Source organism: Colias philodice, chromosome 9, assembly GCF_061535455.1.
Source record: "Colias philodice isolate Cphi_HAF_F1 chromosome 9, ilColPhil1 Martin Lab GWU primary, whole genome shotgun sequence".
Taxonomy (NCBI): domain Eukaryota; kingdom Metazoa; phylum Arthropoda; class Insecta; order Lepidoptera; family Pieridae; genus Colias; species Colias philodice.
Genome location: NC_143094.1, coordinates 7,032,980 through 7,060,343, shown reverse-complemented (window position 1 = coordinate 7,060,343; position 27,364 = coordinate 7,032,980). Strand labels below are relative to the sequence as shown.

At 36.8% G+C, this 27,364-nt stretch overlaps 1 protein-coding gene across 1 annotated transcript in view; it reads left to right on the top strand.

Moving 5' to 3' along the window:
• Window positions 1–27,364, top strand: part of dpy (fibrillin-like protein dumpy) — a 99,041-nt gene that overhangs the window by 29,829 nt on the left and 41,848 nt on the right. Inside the window, exons 23-60 of the mRNA XM_089698681.1 lie at window positions 64–201; window positions 992–1,765; window positions 2,574–2,717; window positions 3,088–3,162; window positions 3,300–3,377; window positions 4,171–8,352; window positions 8,525–8,740; window positions 10,496–10,678; window positions 10,756–10,956; window positions 11,124–11,414; window positions 11,515–12,666; window positions 12,820–13,155; window positions 13,231–14,490; window positions 14,761–15,066; window positions 15,188–15,502; window positions 15,589–15,906; window positions 15,993–16,304; window positions 16,392–16,703; window positions 16,793–17,104; window positions 17,190–17,504; window positions 17,590–17,901; window positions 17,980–18,306; window positions 18,378–18,686; window positions 18,911–19,231; window positions 19,309–19,623; window positions 19,704–20,027; window positions 20,114–20,428; window positions 20,545–20,877; window positions 21,152–21,454; window positions 21,539–21,862; window positions 22,038–22,976; window positions 23,165–24,103; window positions 24,217–24,531; window positions 24,678–24,986; window positions 25,075–25,389; window positions 26,197–26,517; window positions 26,597–26,908; window positions 26,985–27,314. Of these exons, the coding sequence (XP_089554807.1) occupies window positions 64–201; window positions 992–1,765; window positions 2,574–2,717; window positions 3,088–3,162; window positions 3,300–3,377; window positions 4,171–8,352; window positions 8,525–8,740; window positions 10,496–10,678; window positions 10,756–10,956; window positions 11,124–11,414; window positions 11,515–12,666; window positions 12,820–13,155; window positions 13,231–14,490; window positions 14,761–15,066; window positions 15,188–15,502; window positions 15,589–15,906; window positions 15,993–16,304; window positions 16,392–16,703; window positions 16,793–17,104; window positions 17,190–17,504; window positions 17,590–17,901; window positions 17,980–18,306; window positions 18,378–18,686; window positions 18,911–19,231; window positions 19,309–19,623; window positions 19,704–20,027; window positions 20,114–20,428; window positions 20,545–20,877; window positions 21,152–21,454; window positions 21,539–21,862; window positions 22,038–22,976; window positions 23,165–24,103; window positions 24,217–24,531; window positions 24,678–24,986; window positions 25,075–25,389; window positions 26,197–26,517; window positions 26,597–26,908; window positions 26,985–27,314 (18,183 nt within the window). The remainder of the gene's footprint in view (window positions 1–63; window positions 202–991; window positions 1,766–2,573; window positions 2,718–3,087; window positions 3,163–3,299; window positions 3,378–4,170; window positions 8,353–8,524; window positions 8,741–10,495; window positions 10,679–10,755; window positions 10,957–11,123; window positions 11,415–11,514; window positions 12,667–12,819; window positions 13,156–13,230; window positions 14,491–14,760; window positions 15,067–15,187; window positions 15,503–15,588; window positions 15,907–15,992; window positions 16,305–16,391; window positions 16,704–16,792; window positions 17,105–17,189; window positions 17,505–17,589; window positions 17,902–17,979; window positions 18,307–18,377; window positions 18,687–18,910; window positions 19,232–19,308; window positions 19,624–19,703; window positions 20,028–20,113; window positions 20,429–20,544; window positions 20,878–21,151; window positions 21,455–21,538; window positions 21,863–22,037; window positions 22,977–23,164; window positions 24,104–24,216; window positions 24,532–24,677; window positions 24,987–25,074; window positions 25,390–26,196; window positions 26,518–26,596; window positions 26,909–26,984; window positions 27,315–27,364) is intronic.

Genomic DNA, 27,364 nt, shown 5'->3' with positions numbered 1-27,364 from the left:
TAAAAAGTAACAAAACAGGTAGAAGCGTCGACATTTGTATTAAATGTTTTCAATATTTTTTAGGTACCCAAGAACGTAGCGTTGTTGATTGTCGAACAACTGGGTGTGGTACTAATGGCGAATGCCTAAGAGAAGGTGCTGAGTTTGTTTGTCGTTGTGTTCCCGGTACGGAAGGTCAAGCTGATATTGAATGTCATACTAGTGAGTAATTTATAAAAACTAATAATCATTCACTTGTAAAAATGCACGACATAATATTTGAGGAGTAAAAGTTATAATTTTCCATATAAGTTTAATATCCCATATCGTCGTGAGAAATATGAACGAAGTTATCATATCAAGGCATAGTTAAATCTAAATAGCTGTAAAAAGATTCAAGAAACAATGAAAGAACTAATAAGAGAGAGTTTTCACTATGCGCTAAGAGGCAGAGAAGATAGTTTTTAAGTATAATTTGGCATGAGACAAATATCAGCTATTGGGTGCAGTCATTAATTTCATCAACATTAAAAATGAACAACACTTAGGTATTATGGTTGCATTTTACTAGTTATTAGGAATTTAAACTTTCTTTAAAAAGGTCATTTTTTATTTTCACTGCCTCGAGGGGGTGAATTCTCTGTTTTTTCATATTCTTTCAAGAATTGTAAGATATTATGTTTTTTGCAAAAGTATAACGAATTATTCTACTTTTGTAATATATGTAAAAAGCTGGTACCGTGTATAAATATATAATTTTAAAACACTAGGTCACATTTTAATGTTGATATTAGTGGAAGCATTCTCACCATTCGTGCTTGATTACAGTCAGTAACATTTTGTTCGGCTTCATGTACATATCGCTTTATTATAATAATATACCTACCGTTATATATTTCTGGTCATAAACTATCAGTTTCAAAAAGCATGCACTGTCTCGTGAGAAAGTTTCCTCTTCGCGGCTGAAGGGACCGCTCTTTCGACTCTGCTTTCTTCTTTCACATCTTCCTAGGTATCGAATGCACGAGCGACAAGGACTGCCCCGTGGACAAGGCGTGCTTGAGCCTGCACTGCGTGGAGCCGTGCACGGTGCGCGGCGTGTGCGGCGAGGACGCGCTGTGTTCCTCCGTGCTGCACCGCGCGCACTGCTCGTGCCCGCAGTGCTACGTGGGCGACCCCAGGCAGGCCTGTCGGCCGGACCCCACTTGCAAACCGTCCACCGATTTTAACAACACTTTCACGTGCTCCGAAACTAAACCGTGTCCGCCTAAATTAGCATGCGATCTCGATACAAATATATGCAGAAATCCATGCCTGGACTATCATAGCTGCCGACCGAATCAAAAGTGTGAAGTTCGCAATCATCAACCGGTGTGCGTTTGTCGAAATGGTTTCGCATTGAACGAAAGAGGCGAACTGACTTGTGCTCCCGAACACGCAGAGTGTACCAGGGATGAACAGTGTCCATCGAACGCGGTCTGTAGAGAAACGAAATGCATGAATCCATGTTTAGCAGCACGAGAACCTATGTGTCCTAAAGGAAAACATTGTGAAGTAGTGGAGCATCGCGTCATGTGCGTATGCCTCAAAGATTGTCACGCGACAGTATCTATATGTTTAACAGACAATGGATGTCCACAAAATTTAGCCTGCCGAGATTTTCAATGTAAAGATCCATGCAAAGATGCATGCGGTGATGCTCCTTGTTCGGTTGAAGATCATCACCCAGTTTGCAAGTTTTGCCCGTATGGATTCATACATGATGAAAAACACGGCTGCATTAAAGGTAAATTGTTCTGAAAACACTAGGATATGAAAGTATTTAGACATATTATTATCTATTTTAGTCTTTGAATGAGTCTTAATAATTTTTTTCTTCATATTCCAGGAAATATTGATCGTATCTACCCTTCACGCAGTTCTTACCTTTTTTTCTTCTTTTCTAGCTTATTTGTATGTCTTTCAGCAAAATAAACACCTTATGATAAGGTAGTTTTCAGCATGTTATAATTTATGAATGTAAAGAGATTGTTGTATTAACCCTTGGTGTTGGTATGCTTAAAGGACTTTTAATGCAATAATATAAGTAATATTTCTAATGCTTTTGCAAGTATAAACAATGCAGCCCATCTGCCACGAGACAGAGCTTGCAATGTTTTAACATAATGCTTCTAACTGTAAAACTATTATAATTATTTATGTATTATCTATATAGAAAGTATTGTAGATAGCGCCTTCTAGAGTTTGATATACATCTAAAGACTGAGAATGATTTTTTTTTTATAAAGACTGCAGTTGTTTTTGCGTTAAAATTTGTGTCTAGTGTTCATAGAGATTGCTCGCCGTGAAATAAAGTCGAACAAAAAAGTGTCATTATTCTATTTTATTGATCATTTTAAGCAACGTTAAAGTCATATTTACGAAATTAATGCGAAAAACGAATTCATAGAAATACAGTTTCCGTAATAGATAGGTACTTATTTTGATGATAATATCTCGTTGTGTCTGCATTAAAGTATTAGATATTATTTCAAGTTAGTATTGAAACAATTATGTTTCGTAAGAGTAGATGCTTATTGTGTATTTCGTCACAGCTTTAGGATGCAGTGCGCATGAGCAATGCGCGTCCGGGCAAGCTTGTATCGAGGGCCGGTGCTCGGACCCGTGCGCGCGGGGCGGCCCGTGCGCGGCCGGACATCACTGCGCGGTTGTTGATCATCAACCTGTTTGTTCCAAAGGTAAATATATAATAAAGACCGAGTGCGCCGAGCACACGTGTTAGAAGTGAAACTACTTCGGCAAGATTCAAAGATACTAAAATCGCCTTACTCCATGACGTGACGGTATTGCCATGACGCAACCTTGAAATTTTACTCTCAACGAACCTAAAAAAGTTTCACTTCAATAAAATAAAACTTTCATCATTCATTATATTTCTCACACACAGCACAATCTGATCCCATACTAAATTTTATGTAAAGCGGAGTTTTCAGATTTTAACTTAATAAATTAAAGCTTAGGCTAAAGTTTCAAAATTGTAACCATACATTTTTAACACAATATTTTTTTTGCAATCTACGTGACTCTTGATCAAATAATGTTTTACAGTGTGCCAGTGTCAAACCTCATCTGACTGCGCGAGATATCCAAATACGAAATGTGATGGCTGCATCTGTATTCGTGGTAATTATTTTTAAAAAATCTTTTAGACGAACGTTTTATGTTATAGAACAAATCAGGCTGAATTTCCGGTGTTTTGTATACATTTCACTTAGTTCATAGACATAAAGGTAATATCTAAATTTTGTAATATTTCACAGAAGATAAAGTATCCACAAATTGCGCTCATTGCCGACCAGGTGTACCGTGTGATCCATTCTCCGGCGCCTGTATGGAGAGTAAGTACTATAACTGTAAACGATCTCATTTAATGTATAATCTTACTAAGTATGCTAATTTTATAAAATAATATGTAAAAGATTTTACTTTCTTGATTTACTTACTCCTACTCATGCATTTTTTCATTTATGATAAATTACAGACTTCTACTATATAGCTAGCGAGTCTGTGTCTATCAATTAATATGTAAATAGCAAAACTAACTCCAAATGAACTGGTTATTGCTATAGTTTTCAAGGTACCATTTGTCCGATAAAACGCCACGAAGTACTGGCCATGATATCTCGGCAGACCCGGTTATACTATTTTTCTAAAAATCCTTATGAAGTCGGATTATGACAAAGAATTCTTGAAAATACTATAATAAACGTTACATTTTATTGTATGTATAAATTAGTTTGGGTGATTGGTGATTCGTATGATTATTTTATATTATAACATTGTAGTAAACTTCGGTGTAACTAACAGTACCTACTCTGTGTCCTATCATATTTTATATATATATAAATTAAATTGTGCATTATATATATTTCTTCTCTTAGTTTTTGGAATGAAAACAAAACTTTACTTTCCACAAAAACACTGCTATATAAAGTAGATGTGAATTATCTACCTAGCATTCAAATACTATATTTTTAACACATTTCATAATCATTTAATTATATTCCTCATTTATTTATGTATGTAATGTTTCCATTTGCTTATAGGCCTTGCTATGACAAAAATAGTGTTGTTTATTATAGTAAGTGAATATTTTAATTAATTCGACATTTACTCTATTTCTATTAACAGATGCTCGGCCTTTACATGTCCCACTAACCGAAACAAACGCCGATACTACAACAATACAGTACACGATATCTGAATTGAATACTAACAATTATGACTCGACTATAATGTCTACTAATACTATAACCGATAATGTTAATACAGAAGCAACTGATACTTTAATAAATAAAGTGGAGTCAACAATTATTCCTTTGCAAATGAATTCGATTGTAACAGAATCAAATGTCGATATTGAAGAAAGAACGTCTTCTTCTACACTGGTAACAGAAAGCTTTACAATAAGTACATATTCTACAGATCAAACACGTGAAACTACTAGTGAAGGTATAGATACGAACACTCAAAAAGTTATAAATGTTGAAAATAAGAAAGAGGTCACCCCCATTGTATTTGAAAGCCAAGAACCAATAAAGATTGATAACACCACGTATTCTGAACAATCAACTTCGAGTACTAATAAACCGTACTTAAAGCGCAATGAAACAAGTGGTACTCATAAGAGAATCAATGAAATTGTAAATACAAAGAATCAGGAGAATAGGCGAAACCTACAAAATTCTTTTGAAGAGCATAAAAATCTTAATAAATCGTATCAGAATACAACCAGCCCATCTATTACTCTAAGTTCGGTCAATTCAACTGCTACTACTAAAAATTTCATGTCAACTATTACACCCCTGAATAATCCCAAAACAAATTTTAATGATTCTAATATAGGAACTACGGTATCATACGAAAGAGGTGACCAAGCTATTGATATGCTAGAAACAACAACAGCAGAATATTCACCACAAGATTTTTTAAGCACTACTGAATCTGTAGGTAGCTTTATAACTGGTCGTCAGAATTTGAATGAACCTAATTCCGAACAAAAGACTACTACAACCCAAACTGATATGACTATTAATGACATAAATTATGAGACGACTGATAATACTGATCAAGAAGACATAAGTTTTTCTCTCGATAAGACCACGGAGTCTGTAACTAGTGATATTAGCTCAAATTCAAATGACGTACCTTCTACGAACTACATTCACTATGGTTATAAAACAACTGAAAAAACTTCAGAAACTTATACAGAAAGTACATTAAGTACATTGAGTAACGAATTAACTTTTACCACTAAATTTGAAACAACCACCAGTAATCCAGAAGACCATACTACTTTATACCCAACAGAAACAAATAAATATGTAGGCAAAGATATCCAGAATACTATAAACGATAATTCCATAAGTGGTAAGACAACTATATACCCAGAAATGTATAAAATAACCAATGAAATTAGAGACATTACAACAAGAGATTTAACTAATTTGAATGAGTTTAGTACAGTGACAGAATCCTTTACAGAAAAAGTAAAATCTACAAAAACCTATTCTTCAAATTTAGATTATAAGTTAAATGGTATGTCTCCGTTTAACCAAGTAACCGACATGTATAATGAAAATGATGATCTAATGACTTCTACAATCCAATCCAATGTAATCGACTTATCCGCATCAACTTCCATTCAGGATAAAGAAAGTGAATTCAGCACATTTGCCATAAAAAGTAAGGATGTAACAAACCCATTAATAGAAAACACAAGTAAAATGAGTACAGAACCCAATACAATAATATATAGTACCCAAAAAAATGAGGCAGTGAATACTATGTACTCCGAGGGACACTCTGATATTATTTCTACCACCGCTAATTACAACAAAGGTGATACTTTTATTACTACATCACAAGGTTTATCTACTGAACAAGAAGCGCCGTATAAAAATACAGTTACAACAACTGTAAATACAATAAGTGATAGCCAGACTACTGATGTGATTACTACCAATAAAGATGAAATCAGAAATTTATCACAAGTTACAGAGATAATAGCTGAATTAAATGATACATTGGACTATACAACAGGCAACTTTGACCTTCATCTAAAATCTTCAACTTTGGATTATCAAAACACAGAGCTTCCAACAACCACCTTTGATAATATAATTGAAAGTGTCTCCAAACACACAACTAATTATGAGGGATATATTACAGAATCTGAATCAATGTCTACGCAATCAACTACTGAGCTAGATAATGAAAAGAAGACTACAGTATATTCTAGCATAAACATTGAAACAATAAATAGTGATAGTAAATATGACGCAGAGCCTACAGATGCATCTAGTCAAATTACCAGTATTCCAAAATATAGACCTGATGAAAACGAGTATGATCGAACGACAAAACGTACTGAAGTTGATCAGGAACCTGTCTCAATTCCGATATTTTCGAATGCGGTAACACAAAGTGATTTGTACGAAAAGGTTAGTACAGATTATATTAATTCGAATACTTCAACAACATTCTCTGAAACTATTATGGATGATTCTCTAGATAATCTAGGGACTACTCCAGCTTATGTTTCTTTGGATACTACTGAGCCTAGTAAGAACTATGATACGGCAAATATGAATTTAACCGACTCAACACTGTCGATTGATATGATTTCAACAGTTGATAATTCAGGGAACTCTGTCGCCACATCTTTCACTATATCCACAATAAAAAATGAGACGGACTTTACGACGGAAGATTCAACTACAAACAAGTACAATACAAATACAGAAATAAACATACACCAATCTACAGAAATTTCTTCAGTAGATACGAGTAACAACAATAACGAATTAGGAACTACACGTGATATAACTCAATATAAAAATGAGATTGACATTCAAACAACTTCAAATATATTAGAAAGTAGTGCCACAATATCTACTTACAATATTTTTAATACAGCTTCTACAAATGATGCTGATATTTATGATAAAGGCACCACGGAACAAGTTCAAACTGACATCACAACTGAGAAATATACAATAACTACACAAATTGACAAGGAATCAATACTTACTTCCTCTAGTAGCAATTTTGGTGATTTAAACACTGAGTCCACTTTGGGAACTGCTTTTGATCATACTTCTTATGATACTACGAACTTAGAAGCAACTGCTACAACTGAGAATGAAAATGAAAAATTGTCAACGGTAGACTTGACCGATATGGATACGAAAGGAAATATGTCAGAAGTAACACATGAGGGAGATTTGTATAAAACCACACCTACAGATGATATAAATAAGCCAAATAATTTAGATATCGAAGGTACACATTCTACTGTTGCCATTAATCAAGATCAATTTATACATTCAGATTATAGAACAACTGAAAATGTCAAAATAGAAGATGAGGCAAGTTCTACAGAAGGACTAATAAGATCAACAACTAGGGAAGAAACGATAACGGAGGTAACTTACGATTTTGAATCAACACATATTGAAGAGTATAAAGAAACAACTCAATCTTCTCAGACTGAAAACCCTATGAAAAATTCGGAACAAGTAACAGACCCATCAACACCAGCTACTACTAGGAGCACGTTCTTTACAATGGAATATTCTACTCAAAATATATTTAATACTCAATCTACGGATCACTCTATAAAAAATGATAACGATACTATCGAAACTACAACGATGCCATTACAACCGATAAATGATAACAATTTAATATCCTCTACAGTATTGAGTACGATAGAATCATACACTCAATTAGACAGTGAAAATGATCGCACTAGCCCTACGGAAACAACTACACTAACTCCACCTAATTTAAATTCCATTAGTATGAATGATGAAGATTTTACTTCGAGTACAATACCCGATTATTTTAAAACTACAAACAATTTTGAAAATGAAGTGCCCATTTCAGTAACTACAATTTCAACCAATAATGATTACTCAAGAACGGAACTTAATATTGATAAAACTACAGATTCCTCGACTAAATTGCAAAGTAAAGATAAATATCCTTCGACTGTACCTGCGACTTTAAATTCTTTCTCGGACAATTTGTCTTCTCGACAGAAAGATTCCGATATTTCTGCTTGGACTGACATGACTGTATCAACTGAATCAACATCAACTGAACTTAATACTAACACTGACATTTTGACCCCAAAAACACAATGTACAACAGACGACGACTGTGACTTAAGCCAAAATTGTAGCCATGGAGTTTGTCAAAATCCGTGCGAGGTGCAGAATCCGTGTACAAAGAACTCGACCTGTAAGGTTTACAGCCATGTCGCAGTTTGTGAATGCGATGATCCGGCCGGGAACAACTGTGCAAGAGGTATGCTAGTGCATATTTCTCCATAGAAATGAATCAATATGACAATATATTTTTTTTGCGTTTTATCGGACAAAATGTGTACATAAAGTTATTGTAAATTGTAAATAAAACATTAATATTCTTCATTTCTTTCTTAACAAACTAATATTTAATATACCATGTAACATACTAGAATCACCTGGGACTCCAAAGGCACCAGAACCTTGTCATTCTGACCGGGACTGTATAGAAACTGAAGCTTGTTTTATGGGACTGTGTCAAAACCCATGTGAATTTGACAATGTTTGTGGCATTGGAGCTAATTGTCAACCCGTAAAACAAAGGCCAATGTGTTCATGTCCAGCCGGACATGAGGGAGATCCTGCTGTTAAATGTTCACCTAAAATATGTAAGCTGTCATTCTTATAACAGTTTTAATTATTGCGGGCTATATCTTAAGTCTCGATTGGAATACACTGCACAATAATATTTTTATAAAGGTGCAGCAAAAAAAAAAACAGGGACAAAATACTAGCATAATTCATCTACACAAAAAATATGTACATAAATATTTTGTTATGTTTGATTTTACGCGATTATTATACATTTGGAATTTAAAGACTTTTTAGCAGATTCTAAACGTGATATACCTATTCCTTACTATTTAACACGACGTTTCGAATACTTTGGTAACTGGGAGACAAAGATACCTATTACGAATATAATGAATAAATCGCATTGAATAGCTATTAAAAAGTCTTTAATTTAGAAATAATGCATCTAATATTAACGTTCAAATACATTTTTATAAACATTAAAAGATCAGTCCTTTTGTTTTTAATTTGTTATTTGAAATCACGCGTTTGATTACGACATGAAATATGGGTTCGATTCCCAATGCAGAGAATATATTATGGTGATGAACATTTATTTGCATAAAATGTATCTATTTGTATTTTCTAAGTCTATTTTAAACACAATGTTTAGTTTCTTAAATAAAATGGCTGGTTTAAATTATAGAATTAAATTTTGTGAAATATTGACATTTATATAAAACTAGAGGTCCGCCCCGGCTTCGCCCGTGGTACATATTTCGCAATAAAAGGTAGCCTATGTCCTTTCTCAGGTATCAAAATATCTCCATACCAAATTTCATGCAAATTGGTTCAGTAGTTTAGGCGTGATTGAGTAACAGATAGACAGACAGAGTTACTTTCGCATTTATAATATTAGTATGGATTATGTCTAAAAAGGCCAACGAGATAAGATAAATGTGTAAATAAAGTTAACAACTGACCTTTACCAAGTAGCGCAAAGTCTTTCTTCTCAAAACAAAAAAAAATAATTTGGAAAATCCAAAAGTGCACGCCTCATAATTTTTTTTAATAAATATTTATTAATTATTATTTTTGTTTATTTAATAACAATTAAACCACATCGAATCAGACCCTGAAAAATGAAAGGGTTCTATTCCTGAGCATACTCAAGCGTAAGAGAAAAAAAAAGACTCGATTAGTAAAGTATTTCGGTCGCTATCGTGTTAACAAGAAAAAGGATCCGCACATACAGACACACGGACGTCCAAGACAGAACTTTTTTAAACTGTTTTTTAACTAGTTTAAATAACAAAAATGACATCAAAAATATCATGAACGTTAAAAATAGTGTTTTTTCTTAATATGTGTGTGTATGTATTATCTTACAAGTGCAATGTATGATACATAAAGACATTTTAAGTTTGAAAAATCAGATGTTTTGCGCGAAGTGACAGTAGTACCCACCTCAACGCTTCGCTTATGAGGCGTGCAAAATGATCTTTTGACAGTTTGTTAACTTTTTATCTTCTTTCGTTGGCCTAGAAGGTAAGTAAGATGGTCTATAAATTTCCTGAGTTTAGTACAGTGATAGCAGCTATTCCAAAAAAATTCTGTCTGCAACAATATTCTGCTAGTCAGGATTGTTTCAAATAATATACCTGGATATGAGTATCTTCTGAGGTATATTAAGAAAAAAAAGAACAATTCGTTAAAGTTTCATGTGAATATTATTTATTTATTTTAATGGATTGCGACTATTGTGCAAATGATTTAAATATAGTTAAAAAATGTAAATAAACAGAATGCATGTGGAAATTGTAAATATATTTATTTTATATTTTACTCAGCTGGTTGCACTCGAAATGAAGAATGTCACTTGACGGAAGCTTGTATAAATAATGCATGTCAACACCCGTGTGCCATACATAACCCGTGTGCACCTAATGCAGTTTGTATAAACACCAATCACGGATCAGATTGCAGCTGTGTTGAAGGATACCAGGGAAATGGATACGTCGGGTGTGTGCCAGGTAAGCATCATGAACATATTGGGTATATATTCACCAATAAAGACACAGTACAATAAATTTCCACGTTTTATTTTTAGTCGTTGAATCCCATTCAGTATGTCAGTATAATGAAGATTGTCCGCCCGAACTGCTATGTGACAGACTGAACAGAGTATGCATAAACCCGTGCGCTGTTGATACTTGTGGTGAAAATGCTGAATGTTACCCGGTGAACCACGGAATTCAATGTAAATGTTTAGCCGGATTTACGGGAAATCCTTTCCTCGACTGCTATCAAGGTATGTTATTTCACTTTAGAGTAGATTGAGATGAATTCTAGAGGAGCGGTTCATGGTGACGCTAATATTTATTGTATGATGCGGGTTCAAATCCCATATCACGATCAATGGTTTTTATATTGTTTCGTAGTTCTAAAATTAACTAATATTCGTGTTTATTATTTTAGTACAAGGGTGCCGATCAGACAACGAATGCGCGAATACAGAGGCATGCATAAATGGAAAATGTGACTCTCCCTGCAGATGTGGTATAAACGCAATTTGTGACGTTATTAATCATCGTGCTTCTTGTAAATGCTTGACTGGTTTTACTGGCAATCCTATGATTGGCTGTGAGCCCCCAGCAAATCCCTGTTCACCTAACCCGTGTGGCGTAAATGCATTCTGTGAAAACGACAATGGAAATCCAATATGTTTCTGCCCTAAAGGACTTACTGGAAATCCGTTCAAAAATTGCAGTAAGTGTAGTAATGCTCGATTCATATAAGTGACTCTCGGTTAATTCTGTTAATTCTAAAGTATGTTTGGCTAATAATTTTACAAAAACATTTTTTTCAGTTCCTGAGGGCAATGAATGTGAACCCAATCCATGTGGACCGAATACAGGATGTAGAGTAATAGATGACAAACCAGCTTGTTTCTGTTTACCAAATTATGAAGGCAACCCACCTAGGCAACCTTGCCAGTTACCGAATAACCCATGTAATCCTTCTCCATGTGGGCCTAATACGCAATGCACAGTTTTATCTAATGGTTTTTCGAAGTGTACCTGTTTACCAGGCTACGTAGAAAGTCCGAATACTGTCAGAGGATGTATCGAAGCACGAAATCCTTGTGAACCTAACACGTGCGGCATTGGAGCTCGTTGTGATCCTAATAGAACTCCTGCTTGTTATTGTCCCGAAAATACTATTGGCAATCCTTATAAATCTTGCAACCATCAATTTTACTTACCACCAGAAGTATTATGTAAGCCAGGCAAATGTGGAACTAATGCAGATTGTTACGTCAGCAGTAACACTGAAATGTGCTTCTGTCGTGCTGGATTTATAGGTGATCCTTTTATAGGCTGTCAGCCTCAAAAGAGTCCATGTAGTCCAAATCCTTGTGGTCCCCAAGCCATTTGTAACGTTAACTATGAAGGTCAGGTATCATGCATTTGTCCAGAGGGTAGTACTGGAGACCCATATAGTTTAAACGGGTGCTTGTCACGTGAATGTGAAATAGATGATGAATGTCCAATAAATAGAGCCTGTATCGGTTATACTTGCCGTGATCCTTGTCCTGGCGTATGTGGCCTGAATGCAAAATGTCATGTTGAATCTCATCACCCTGTATGCGTATGCGAAGATGGTTATGAAGGCAATCCACTTCTTTGCTGCTTACTACCAGAAAGTCAGAAATCAAATAGCCCGTGCTCTAAAACGAAATGCGGAACAAATGCCATGTGTCAAGATGTTGGGAACAAAGCAGTTTGCTCATGTCCGCCAGACTTCCAAGGTGATCCATTGACAGAATGTAAACCAGAATGTATTATGAATTCCGATTGTTTGTCCAGCGAATCTTGTATTAATAGTAAATGTGTTGATCCATGTGCAACGAAAAACGTGTGCGGAATTAACGCCGTTTGTTTGTGTTCTGACCACACAGTATCATGCTTATGCCCCGATGGCTATATAGGAGATCCATTGATCCAGTGCATATATCGACGTAAGTTATTTATAAAGTCATATATTCTTGTATTTATTATTTATACTATTACATAACTCTTATGATTATTATTATATTAAGTTTTAAGCCTGTAAAATTCTTTTAATAAAAAACGTCTCTCTAAACCTAATTAAATCATCTATTTCTTTTTAGCTATAGTAATAACGCCGGATAACTCCACAAAACAACCCTGTTTACCAAATCCGTGTGATAGCAGTTCTTACTGCGATACCTTCGGAGACAAATTTGCAGTTTGCAATTTATGTGTTGGACCTAATTCTATCAATAATCCTGCATGCAGGCCGGAATGCTTGTTGAGTTCGGATTGCGCATTTGATAGAGCATGTATAAGAAATAAATGTATAGATCCATGCGCCGGCTCTTGTGGTCTAAATGCAGAATGTACAGTTTACCAACATAATCCTGTGTGCAGATGCAGGAATGGTTTTGATGGAAATCCTTATGAAAATTGTAAAACAACCTCTAATCGTAAGTATAACTCAGATTTCTCATTCTCTTTTTGAAGTAAGTACTCATTAATTAACTATACTTAATTATTTTCAGCTATTTTACCGGAAATATGTGATAATATGCAGTGTGGCTCAAATGCTAGATGTGATGATAGAAATGGTGGTTTAACATGTCAATGTCTTCCAAATTTCGTTGGAAATCCATATATTTCATGCCGACCAGAATGTGTTGTAAACAGTGATTGTAGTTCAGACTTGGCATGTTTAAATAATAAATGTGAAAATCCTTGCAGAGATGTTTGTGGTATAGGAGCGCAGTGTGAGACAATTAATCATCATGCTGTATGTTATTGCCCACCCCATTTAACAGGCGATCCATACGTTCGGTGTCAAAATCAGCCGAATATACCAACTACATTGTCTATTTGCGACCCGTCTCCTTGCGGAGCGTACAGTCGTTGCCTCGTATCAGATACAGGATTTGCAGTTTGTTCTTGTTTACCAGGTTTTAGAGGTATACCACCTATGTGCCAACCTGAATGTGTTAGTAACTCTGACTGTACGCAGAAAGAAACTTGTGTAAATCAGAAATGTGTAAATCCATGTCAAGGCAGCTGTGGTGTTGGTGCTCAATGTATTGTAGTTAATCATAATCCTATATGTAGCTGTGGATCTGGAGAAACCGGCGATCCATTCATAGCCTGCACAGCTTTCGTTGAAAGCACGCCAATTGACTCAAATCCATGTGTACCATCCCCTTGTGGACCTAATTCAGTATGTGAAATTAAATCAAATCATCCGGTGTGTTCTTGTCAACTCAACTACTCAGGAGCACCTCCGTACTGTCGGCCGGAATGTGTTATAAGTCAAGAGTGTCCACCTAATCAGGCGTGTATTAATGAAAAGTGTTCCGATCCATGTGCAGAAGCTTGTGGAAACAATGCAAAGTGCAACGTTATCAATCATACACCCCTATGCAGCTGCCTGGAAGGTCATAAAGGAGACGCCTTCATAGGTTGTGTGGCAATTTCAAAGGACGATTCTGTAACTCCTTGTAATCCTTCGCCTTGTGGAGAAAATACGATATGCACCGTAATAAATAATGCAGCTCGTTGTTCTTGCATCCCACCTAACATTGGCAATCCATATGCAGGAGGATGTAGACCTGAGTGTATCTTAAACTCAGATTGTCCCAATCATTTAGCTTGTTTATCAAATCATTGTCGGGACCCATGCAAAGACCTTTGCGGAGTTAATGCAGAATGCATTGTAACTAATCACGTGCCGGTGTGTACCTGCTTTAAAGGCTATGAGGGCGATCCGTTTTCTTCTTGTCGACCGGAGTATAGAAATCGTAAGTAAAAAGAAATGTTTTTTTTTGTATTTCTTTTAAATAATTTCTGCAACTCTACAAAAGTACATTTTAATTGTATACTTACAACATTTCTTACTGAGCATCACTTTACTTTTCTTATCACTACTTATAGACAACATTTTTTGTTTTATATGACGAGTAGGTATTAATAAAAATTACATACAGGCAACGCTTCAATTGGAATTTATTCAATTGTTTGTCATAAACTTCAATGAATATCAATTGACTGACCTTTATTTTTTTCAATAGCCACACCTTTCAACCCCTGCGAGCCTTCTCCATGTGGACCAAACAGCGAATGTCACATCGTTAATAACAGAGCAGCATGTTCATGTCGAGTTGGATATCAAGGAGCTCCTCCCGCTTGCCGACCGGAATGTGCAGTTAATTCTGACTGTCCACCTACTAAAGCTTGCATAAATCTCAAATGTAAAGATCCTTGCATACACAGCTGTGGTCTTGACGCACGTTGTCACGTTGTCGGACATAATCCGATTTGTTCGTGTCCAGAAAGTTTCCCAGAGGGTGATCCGTTCATCAAATGCTATAGGAAGAGTAAGTTATTAGTATAGATTTATTTTAAAATAAGTAGTAGTAATTAATTTACTTTTCATTAAAATCTACCAATCAATTATTTTTTTAGCAGGAAATTCAGTGTATTATTGTTGCTCCACAGCTATTTCTCAACCAGCACCCGATCCTTGTTTACCATCTCCGTGCGGACCCCATTCAACGTGTCGGAATGAAGTTGGACGTGCCGTGTGCGCGTGTGAGCCGGGAACGCTCGGAGCTCCTCCGGCCTGCCGCCCGCAATGCCTCATCAATCAAGACTGTCCACTCGCACTCGCATGCCTCAACGGAATCTGCATCAACCCTTGTGTGGGTTCCTGCGGTTTCAACGCCAAGTGTACGGTTCAGAATCATCGGCCGATATGTTCCTGCGACGAAGGTTACTCTGGAGATCCTTTTGCCGGTTGTAATCCATTTGAAAGTAAGTGTTTGTTATTATTTCTCGATACCCGCTATGACTGCATGAAATCTTTTCATATGTGTTGTTCTTCCACCTTCCAATTTCAGTTTCTAAAGAAGTTCCACGACAACCTTGCAATCCTTCGCCTTGTGGACCTAATGCAATTTGTCGGGAAAAAGGTGGTGCTGGCGCTTGCACTTGTATAGATGAATTTTATGGGGATCCATATTTAGGCTGTAGACCCGAATGCGTTATGAATACAGATTGTGCCATGGACAGATCTTGCTTTAATAATAAATGCGTAGATCCTTGTCCAGGAACATGTGGGCGCAACGCTGAATGTAGTGTCACGAATCATGCACCTTCATGTTACTGCTTAAATGGATTTACTGGAAACCCTCTTCATGCATGTACTCCTATAATAAGTAAGAAACTATTTCTTTATCCTTCTTTATACTATTTTGATGTAAATTTATATTATGATTTCTTTATTTCCTCTTATGTACTTCAGCTATTCAAGATCCAGTTGATCCTTGCCACCCTTCACCCTGTGGCCCTTATAGTAAATGTCGAACATTTAACGGTCACGCTGTTTGTACGTGTCTCGATATGTGTGTGGGTTCACCACCTAACTGTCGACCGGAATGTATCGTAAGTTCTGATTGTCGACCAAACAGAGCATGTGTAAACCAAAAATGCCAAGATCCTTGTCCGGGTACTTGCGGTATGAACGCAAATTGTCAAGTTGTAAATCACAATCCTGTATGCAGTTGCTTCAGTGATTATACGGGTGATCCATTTGTGCGATGTTATTTGGAAGACAGTAAGTTATTAACATTCAATTAGTACTAATTATTAACAAAATTATTAATGATCGTAATTGACAAAAATAAAACATTTTTTTAAACAGAGCAAATGACTCCAATTGATAACTGTCTGCCCAATCCATGTGGTCCACATTCACAATGTAAGGATATTAACGGATTACCGGTTTGTTCATGTTTGAACAATTACATCGGCCGTCCACCCAATTGCAGACCTGAATGTACTATGAATTCTGAATGTCCCGGAAATTTAGCATGTATTTCTGAAAAATGCGGTGACCCATGTCCAGGTTCTTGTGGTATTCATGCTGCATGTGATGTTGTTAAACATGTACCTATATGCACTTGCGACTCAGGGTACACTGGTGATCCATTTTCCGGATGTTATTTGATGCCAAGTAAGTTTTTTACGGAAAATATATAGCTTGTGAAGTGTTGTGCATATTATTACGAAAATATTTAAAATTATGATAACTTGTTATTTCAGTAATTGAACCTCAATATGAGAATCCATGTGCTAGGTCACCCTGTGGCTCTAATGCTGTATGCAAAGAAAGGAATGGAGCAGGATCATGTTCTTGCTTACCAGACTATTATGGTGATCCATATATAGAATGCAGACCTGAGTGCGTCCTAAATTCCGATTGTCCCAAGGATAAAGCATGTATTAACAATAAGTGTAAAGATCCCTGCCCTGGAGTTTGTGGTATGAATGCAGAATGTCGTGTAAATAATCATGCTCCGTCATGTGCTTGTTTTGACGGTTACGAAGGAAACCCCTTTACTTCATGTTACCTAAGTATGTTGAAAAAATAATTTCATATTGAAAAATATTTAATATCAATAATATTACAAATATTTAACATGAAATTTCTAAATTGTAGGCCAAATAGACAAACCAATAGCTCCTTGTACACCATCACCATGTGGTCCCAATAGTGTATGTCGAGTAAGTCATGGTCATGCTATATGTGCATGCCAAGAAGAATATTTCGGTTCACCACCTTCATGTCGTCCCGAATGTATGGTCAGCAGCGACTGTATGCCAAACAGAGCGTGTAGCAATGCTAAATGTGTGGATCCATGTATTGGAGCTTGTGGACAAAATGCAAAATGTACCGTTGTAAATCATAATGCTTTGTGTAGTTGCCCACACAACTACGTAGGCGATCCTTTTATACAATGTATCTTTCAACAACGTAAGTCAATATACATTTTAACATTGCAAGTGTAATATAATTAAACAGGTTAAGTGAAAAATTTATAATCTTATTTAAATTTTAGGCGAAATAAAACCATCTAGTAATCCATGTATTCCTTCTCCATGTGGGCCAAATTCGCAATGTCGTATAGTTGGTGAAACACCGGCATGTTCATGTAAACCTGGATATGTTGGTCGAGCGCCAAATTGCCGCCCAGAATGTATTTACGATGAAGAATGTCCTAGTAATCTAGCTTGTATACGCGAAAAATGTACCAGCCCTTGTGAGGGATCGTGTGGTGCACACGCAGATTGTATTGTTATCTCTCATAAAGCAGTTTGTCATTGCCAAGAAAGTTATACAGGAGATCCATTTAGTGGTTGTTACTTTATTGGTAAGTGTAAATTATAAATGTTCTAAACCTAAGAAAAGAGTTATTATTAATAGTAAAACTTTGGTTTTCTTTGTACAGTAACAGTTGCCAGCGAATATGACACAACTCCATGTAATCCATCCCCATGTGGACCAAACTCAATATGTACAGAGAAAAATTCAGCTGGAGCTTGCACATGCTTGCCTGATTATTTTGGTGATCCTTACATGGGCTGCCGTCCTGAATGTGTTACAAATAATGATTGCCCCTCAGACAAGGCATGTTCAAATAATAAATGTGTTAATCCTTGTGAAGGCGCATGTGGAGTCAACACATTATGTAACGTAGCACATCATACTCCTGTTTGCTTATGTATTGATGGATACGAAGGAAACCCCACAATATCTTGTTATCCACAGAAAAACAGTTAGTATTTCACGTTATACATTATTATAATAATTTGCGGAAAATCAAATTACACATATCGTGTATTTTAGTTCCAGCAGACATAAATCCGTGTCTTCCGTCACCATGCGGTCCATACAGCAACTGTAAAATATTCGATGGACATGGGGTTTGTTCGTGCCAAGAAGACTATATAGGATCCCCACCGACATGTAGACCGGAGTGTGTCATCAGTACAGACTGTCCACAGCATCAAGCGTGTATTAAACAAAAGTGCAGAGATCCATGTGTGGGAACATGTGGTGTCAATGCAAGATGTCAAGTTATAAACCATAATCCTATTTGTACATGCAAAGCAGGTTTTACTGGTGATCCTTTTGTAACTTGTCAACTGGAACAAAGTAAGAAACAATTAAAAAGTTCGAATAAAATGAATATTAAAACTAAACAAATCAATAAAAATTGGTGTTATTTAAATTACAATCCCCCATTTATTTGCATGATCTCTATTATCTGTGAACTTTTTTATTACACTTTTACTTTATTACTTTTACTATTCTTTTTGCTTTATTCTACTATTATTTACTTTATCTACTTGTGTCTTATGATTGTACTTTTTTCTTAGAACCTATTCTTCCGGTGCCTAAGGGAAATCCATGTATTCCATCGCCGTGTGGTCCTTATTCACAATGTAAAGTAGTTGGTGAAGCGCCTGCATGCTCTTGCTTACCAAATTATATCGGTGTTGCACCAAACTGTAGACCAGAATGTTCTATTAATGCGGAATGCCCTGGTAATTTTGCATGTCAAAATGAAAAGTGTGTAGATCCATGTCCTGGATCTTGTGGATTCAATGCAGAATGTACGGTAGCAAATCATGTAGCCTTATGTCATTGTGTTCAAGAATATACAGGTGATCCTTTCAGTGGATGTTCTATTATTGAACGTAAGTTTCTAATTTAATATCAGGTTCAAACTGTGAAATAGGGCTTAAATAATTTTTTACTCATTTATTATTAACAGATACTCCAGAACCACCGCCGAACCCATGTAATCCATCCCCTTGTGGCGCTAATGCAATTTGTAAAGAAAGAAATGGTATTGGATCTTGTTCATGTCTTCCGGAATACTTTGGAGACCCATACACAGGCTGTCGTCCGGAGTGCGTGTCTAATTCCGATTGTGATCGCAATAAAGCTTGCTCAAATAATAGATGTAGAGATCCATGTCCAGGAGCATGTGGAATAAATGCAGAATGTAGAACTATAAACCATGCTCCAACGTGCACATGTCTCACTGGCTACACCGGAAATCCACTTACTCGATGCGAAGTTCAACGTAAGGATACAAATTCATTTTTTTATATTCGTTTTTTTCAATTTTATTTTTATTTTACATAATGCCAATTGTTTTTTTAGTTATACCCGAAAGAGATGATGCAAACCAAAATCCTTGTCAACCATCTCCATGTGGACCAAACAGTCTTTGTCGTACAGTGAATGGTCACAGTGTATGTACTTGTGAAAGTGGATACATTGGAACACCGCCTACTTGTCGTCCTGAATGTATTGTTAGTTCTGAATGTCCCCAAGACAAGGCTTGTGTTAATAAGAAGTGTGTAGATCCATGCCCGAACACATGTGGATTAAACGCTCGCTGTCAAGTTGTTACACATAATCCAATATGTAGTTGCACACCTGGGTACACTGGTGATCCATTTACAAGATGCGCTCTAGAAGAAAGTAAGTTAAACTTATACTAAGAAATTTGACGTCTATACTATCTCGTTAAAAAACGTAAATTAAAAATTGTTTTTTTTTTTACATAGGAACTGTGCCAACAAATCCTTGCGAACCATCGCCGTGCGGACCGAATTCGGAGTGTAGAGTAATAGGCGATCAGGCTGCTTGTTCTTGTTTACCAAACTACATCGGAAGAGTACCGAACTGTAGACCAGAATGTTCTATAGATGCTGAATGTCCCAGTAATACAGCTTGTATTAATGAACGTTGTAAAGATCCATGTCAAAATGCATGCGGTCTAAATGCTCTCTGTTTGACGGTTAATCATAGGCCAGTATGTAACTGCCAGCAAGGTTTCACTGGGGACGCTACAAGCAACTGCGTACAAATAATAATTTCGTGTGAGTATAATAAATAGATAAATACGTATTATATTCTTATTTATTATATACTTGTATGAAACCTTCTTAACTTTTTAATATAGGTGATTAAAAGTTATTTTTTCAATTTATTTTAGCTACGGAAATGACACCTACATCAAGTCCTTGCTCACCGTCACCATGCGGTCCAAATGCTGAATGTCGTGAACACAATGGAGCAGGAGCTTGCTTCTGTTCTGAAGGCTATGAGGGTGACCCATACAGCCCGCAAGGTTGCCGCAGAGAATGCGAGAGCAATGACGATTGTCCTTTAAATCTGGCTTGTACTCGATATAAATGCATTGACCCCTGTCCAAGAACGTGTGGTCAGTTTGCACAATGCACGGTAGAAAAACATATACCAGTTTGTACTTGTCCTAAGGGATATACAGGAGATCCTTTCTTCCAATGTAAACAAATAGCTCTGGATTGTAAGTGTTAAAATTCATTTTTATACTAAAAAAAACAGTGAAATTCTTAATATAATAATTCTGCATAATTTTTTGAACTATGCACACCGGTCACAATATTTTTTTTGAGATTGTTTTATTTGAAAATATTATTTATTTTATTACATTAATAGAAATGTGTTATTGGCTCAGTTACAACTCTTGGTGCAACTGACCAAAACAAGCATGTGTTTTATATTGATCAATTATTTGACTTCCTTCCATAATTGTAAACTTGTTTCTTTTCTTTTTTTAGCATATGAACCACCTTCAAATCCTTGCGAACCTACACCGTGTGGACCTAATAGTCAATGTAGACAGGTCAATATGCAAGCAGTATGCTCATGTCTCCCGAACTACATAGGATCACCGCCATCGTGTAGACCCCAATGTGTAGTAAACAGTGAATGCGATCTATCTAGAGCATGTGTTAATCAGAAATGTGACGATCCTTGTCCAAACACATGTGGGTTGCGAGCTCATTGTCAAGTTAAAAATCATAACCCTATCTGCACATGCCCCGCTGGTATGACTGGAGATCCATTTACGCAATGCTATCGTGAGTACAATACTAAATAACTACTGAATATTTCTTAATAATAATAAATAATTATATTACCTCAGTTTTACTTTTCAATTGCAGCTATTATAGCAACTACTGATAGACCACCATCTTGTACTCCATCACCTTGCGGCCCACACTCTCGCTGCCAACAGTTGTCAAGTGGTCCAGCTTGTTCATGTTTGCCAGGATATGTTGGTTCACCACCATCCTGTCGTCCTGAATGTACCATAAATTCGGAGTGTCCAGCATCACTTGCATGCGTCAGACAAAAATGTGAAGACCCATGTCCAGGATCATGTGGAGTTGAAGCTAATTGTCACGTTTTAAACCATGTTGCAGTTTGTGTATGTAATGAAGGTTATACCGGAGATCCATTTTCAAGATGTTCACCTATCACCGAAGGTAAATTTCTATAAAATTAAATGACTCGAAAATGTATGAAAAAAATAACTATGAACACTATCTCTTCTAGCCAGCGTGCAAGTTAAACAAAAAAATAATTTTATTACAAAAATAAACTATGTACTTCAATATCAATATCATACTTTTTTTTAATAACATGTAAACTTTTTTTCAGCACCAACAACGCCTTCTCCCCAAGATCCCTGTAATCCATCACCTTGTGGACCTAATGCTAAATGTGATAATGGTTTTTGTACATGTTTGCCAGATTATAGAGGTAATCCTTATGAGTCCTGCCGACCAGAATGTACAGGTAGCCAAGAATGTCCTAGAGATAAGGCATGCTTCCGTAACAAGTGTCGTGATCCCTGCCCAGGAGTTTGTGGTCAGAATGCTAAGTGTGACGTAATAAATCACATACCTAGCTGTTCCTGTATTTCAGATTATACAGGAAATCCATTTACGCATTGTCAACATATGGAAAGAGAAAAGTCACCACCTTTAGATCCTTGTCATCCATCACCTTGTGGACCGAATAGCGTGTGTAGAACTGTCGAAAATACTGCAGTTTGTGCCTGTGTTGAAGGTTACCAAGGTTCTCCACCTGCTTGTAGACCTGAGTGTGTTGTTAGCTCAGAGTGCCCTCCTACAAAAGCCTGTGTAAACCAAAAATGTATTAATCCATGCATTAACGCCTGTGGTCTTCAGGCCCGATGTGAAGTTATTAATCATAGTCCAATTTGCAGTTGTAATTTAGGACAAACTGGTGATCCGTTTAAGAGCTGCTTTGATATTGTAATGACGCCATTGGAACCAGTAGACGCTTGTAATCCATCTCCATGTGGACCAAATTCTATATGTATTGAAAGAAATGAAAAAGCTAATTGCAGATGCGCTGATGATTACATTGGACAGCCACCAAACTGTAGACCAGAATGTGTCATTAATCCAGATTGTCCATCTAACCAAGCATGTGTTAGAAATAAGTGTATAGACCCCTGCCCAGGATCATGTGGAGTAAACGCAGATTGCGTTATTGTTAGTCACACTGTATCTTGCGTTTGTCGCGAAAAATATACAGGAAATCCTTTCTTACAGTGTGTTCCTCAAGAAGGTACGTTTAAAACTTATTAATTTATGTATATGGAATATTTTATTCATAATTTTATATATCTTTCTGTCATAAAAAACGCTTTGCGGAATAGTAACAATGATATTTGTAGAATTTGTAGATGCTTTATAATGCTGCCTTATGACTACCTACTTCAATATAAATATGTTTATATAATTTTTATTTTTCAGAAAAAGTTGTGAAACCATGTGATCCTTCACCTTGTGGAATGAACGCTGTTTGCTCACAAAGAGACGGTGCAGGAGCATGTTCTTGTTTAGAAGGTTATCAAGGAAATCCATATGAAGGTTGCAGACCAGAATGTGTATTAAGTTCCGATTGTTCTGCAGATAAAGCTTGTATACGTAATAAGTGCGCAGATCCTTGTCCAGGAATTTGTGGAAACTTTGCTGAATGTACTGTTATAAATCATGTCCCTACGTGCGCTTGTGCTAAAGGATATTCGGGTAACCCATTCATTCAATGTTCAAAGGAACAACCTGCACTCGAAATAAAACCTTGTCAGCCATCTCCTTGTGGGCCAAACAGTGTATGTAGAGAAAACGGTGGTTTGGCATCATGTGAATGTTTGCCAGATTATAAAGGCGCACCACCTGACTGCCGTCCTGAGTGTACAGTGAGTAGCGAATGTTCACCAGACCGCGCTTGTCATAAACTCAAATGTGCTGATCCGTGTAGAGGAACTTGTGGAATAGGTGCACATTGCCAAGTTATAAACCATAGTCCTTTATGTAGTTGCCCACTTGGAACAACTGGTGATCCTTTCAGTCGATGTCGAGAAATTCAGTTTACCGAAACTGAAGTACAGCCGATAGAACCGTGTTCTCCAAATCCATGCGGACCATACAGTGAATGCCGAGCGATTAATGGAAATCCTTCGTGTTCATGCACTGGTGGATACATAGGTGCACCACCAAACTGTCATCCAGAATGTCTAGTCAATACTGATTGTCCGTCGCATCAAGCTTGTATAGCTGAAAAGTGCAGAAATCCATGTGAAGGATCTTGTGGATTTAGAGCCGAATGCAGAGTTCAAGATCATATTCCTATCTGTAGCTGCCCCACACGATTTTCAGGAGATCCATTTATACAATGTGCCGAAGTTATCGGTAAGTTTATCTTAGAATCATATTCACATAAAATATCATTTTCTGCAATTGTATAGAATATAGACATATTTCCTAAAATTACTTTAAAATTATATATATTTTATTACTTGCAGACGTAGCTCCAACACCAACACCAGATCCCTGTAATCCATCACCATGTGGATCTAATGCCATATGTGATAACGGATCTTGTTTGTGCGCTAAAGGATTCTTTGGCGATCCATACATTGGTTGTCGCCTAGAATGCTCAACGAATGGCGAGTGCTCACCGACCAAAGCATGCCAAGGAGGAAAATGTCTAGATCCTTGTCCAGGAGCTTGTGGTACTGGTGCTACATGTTCCGTCAACAATCACATTCCATCATGCACTTGTCCAGTCGGTACTTCAGGCGATCCATTCGCGTATTGCACAGAAATAATTCAAGAAGGTATGATTTACGATTACACGTTTTTGTGTTTTTTTTATTGACATAACAGAGTTTTCGATTGAAATCAATTTTATCATAATTCTTTTGTATCGTTATTTTCTTTGCTGGCTTAATTCACAAATGATATTAATTCTGTCATTATACAGAATCACCACGTTCGCCGTGCACTCCGTCACCATGTGGCCCGTACAGTGAGTGCAGTGTAAGCGTAAACGGTGCCGCCGCGTGCTCTTGTCGAGCCGGTCACATCGGCTCCCCTCCATCTTGCCGTCCGGAATGTCTCGTTAGCTCAGAATGTAAATTACAAGAAGCTTGCATCGACCATCGATGCCGAAATCCATGTGAAGGTGCATGCGGTCGTGGTGCTCGGTGTCAAGTAATTGCGCATTCACCGATTTGTACTTGTAACGATGGATTCTCCGGTGATCCCTTCACGTATTGCTCACCAGTACCATGTAAGTTATTGTAGTTAGAAGTGGGATGAAATGTTAAATTTATTTAATTTATGTAAGAAAGCAAAACTACGTGATATTTTTCTTTCAGCCACTCCGCCGATACCTGTCGATCCTTGTGAGCCTACACCTTGTGGGCCGAATTCAATATGTATAAAAACAGGCGACATACCCGCTTGTAGTTGTCAACCTGGATTTATCGGATCACCACCAAATTGTCGACCGGAATGTACAATCAGTGCAGAATGTCCCGCAGCACTTGCCTGTGTCGCTCAACGGTGTAAAGATCCCTGTACGCAAGCTTGCGGCTCTAACGCTGTTTGTTCAGTTGTGGATCATCGAGCGACATGTGCTTGTGAACATGGTTATCAAGGAGATCCATTCCAGGGTTGCATTGCGCCTAAAGGTATATCTTTTTTCAGATTTAAATATTACTGTAATAAATTACAATTATTTTCTATAGGAATTACATAACATGTCAACGTTGTCAAAGTAAAAGGCAAATATAGAAAGTGATAATATGAAATTATTTAATGATTCAAAGTCTTAAAATGTAAACGTGAGTGAATACATTTTTCGAAACAATGGATCTAGATAGTATAAATAAAAAATAAGTCAATGTCAATATGCCTTAACCCTGCTGCTTTGCAAAGCGTTACAAAATATGCCTTAAAATAAGTGCTTAAGTTGAGAAAATCATTGAAGGTTACGCCTGACACGGTATACTAATGTTAAAATAGAACTGCATTGGCGGTTTTACTTAAAGGTGATTTGACTACCATGCCAGTCGAAAAGCTCGGTTAGGTAATTTCGCTAATGCACGTTTTATTTATGTGCTTTAATAATAAAATCGGTATTCACAACGAAACGGTGTATAATGTGTTTCATAAATAATAATTAATTAATTAGATCGTTAAGTGCTTTCAGAAGGGATGTAACAAAAATATTGTAACATGTTTTTTTATTTGAAATTAATATGCCTTGCTTATGACCGGAGCACGCGGAGATAACATAGCACTTACAGTAAGCTTAGGCCGTTTCCTCGAGCGGCCGCTTTGGATATACGGCTGGTTCGCAAAGACGTCATCGGATTCATCACTTATTGTCGCCATGCCGGGATAAGCTTCGACTAACGCTTCGGATGAAGTAAGTGCTTCTACGGTAAATGGATATGTTTGGTAAGTGAATACATTTCATCTACTTAAAATTTCAGCCCCTTCAGCCGTTGAATATATAAATCCATGTGAGCCTTCGCCTTGTGGGGCAAATGCAGAGTGTAAAGTACAAGGAAAAGCAGGATCATGCACATGTCTTCCTGACTACTTCGGTGATCCTTACCAAGGTTGCCGGCCAGAGTGTATTGCCGATTCTGACTGTTCTCTCACTTTGGCTTGTGTTCGTAATAAATGCGTCGATCCATGTCCAGGAGTATGTGGTCTTAATGCAGATTGCTATGTTGCTAATCATAAACCAAACTGTAATTGTCACGCTGGATTTACGGGTAATCCGCTCACGATGTGTTCACAAATAAGGAGTAAGTAGATAAATATAAAAAAATCATGTTTATTATGTTTCCTCACTTTTCTGTTTTCTATATGCTTCAATTTTTTTAGCTCAAGATGTTATAGTGAATGTTTGTAATCCATCACCATGTGGGCTAAATGCGATTTGTAAAGTCGTAAATAATCAACCGGTGTGTTCCTGTTTGAGTAACTATATGGGAAATCCACCTAATTGTAAACCTGAATGCATTATTAATTCAGATTGTAAAACAAACAGGGCTTGCATCAATAATAGATGCATAAACCCATGCCCTAAACCATGTGGGATTAACTCTGATTGTAAGGTAATAAATCATAGCCCTGTATGCTCATGTCGGCAAGGTTATTCTGGAGATCCCTTCATAGAGTGCCGTGCAAAATTACGTAAGTTATTAATTAAAAAAATATCTCTTTAGCTTATTTTATACGTACAACTTAACAACATATCATTCAATTTTAGAAATTGATTTCGCCGTGACGGAGCTAAGGGATCCATGCTTTTCATCGCCATGTGGTCTATATGCAGAGTGCCGTAACGTCAATGGTTTCCCATCTTGTTCATGTTTACCTTCATATATCGGATCACCGCCGTTCTGTAAGCCTGAGTGTGTAATTCATTCCGATTGTCCTAGCGACAAAGCTTGCATATCAGAAAAATGTCGTAACCCATGTGAGGGATCTTGTGGTCTATATGCAAATTGTTTCGTAAATAATCACATTGCGGTCTGCTTGTGCCCAGAAGGATTTACGGGTGATCCATTTAGAGATTGCAAGCCTCAATTGATAGAAGGTTAGTTAATAATATAAAAATTAAAATTAATTAACTTTTTGGAACTTGCA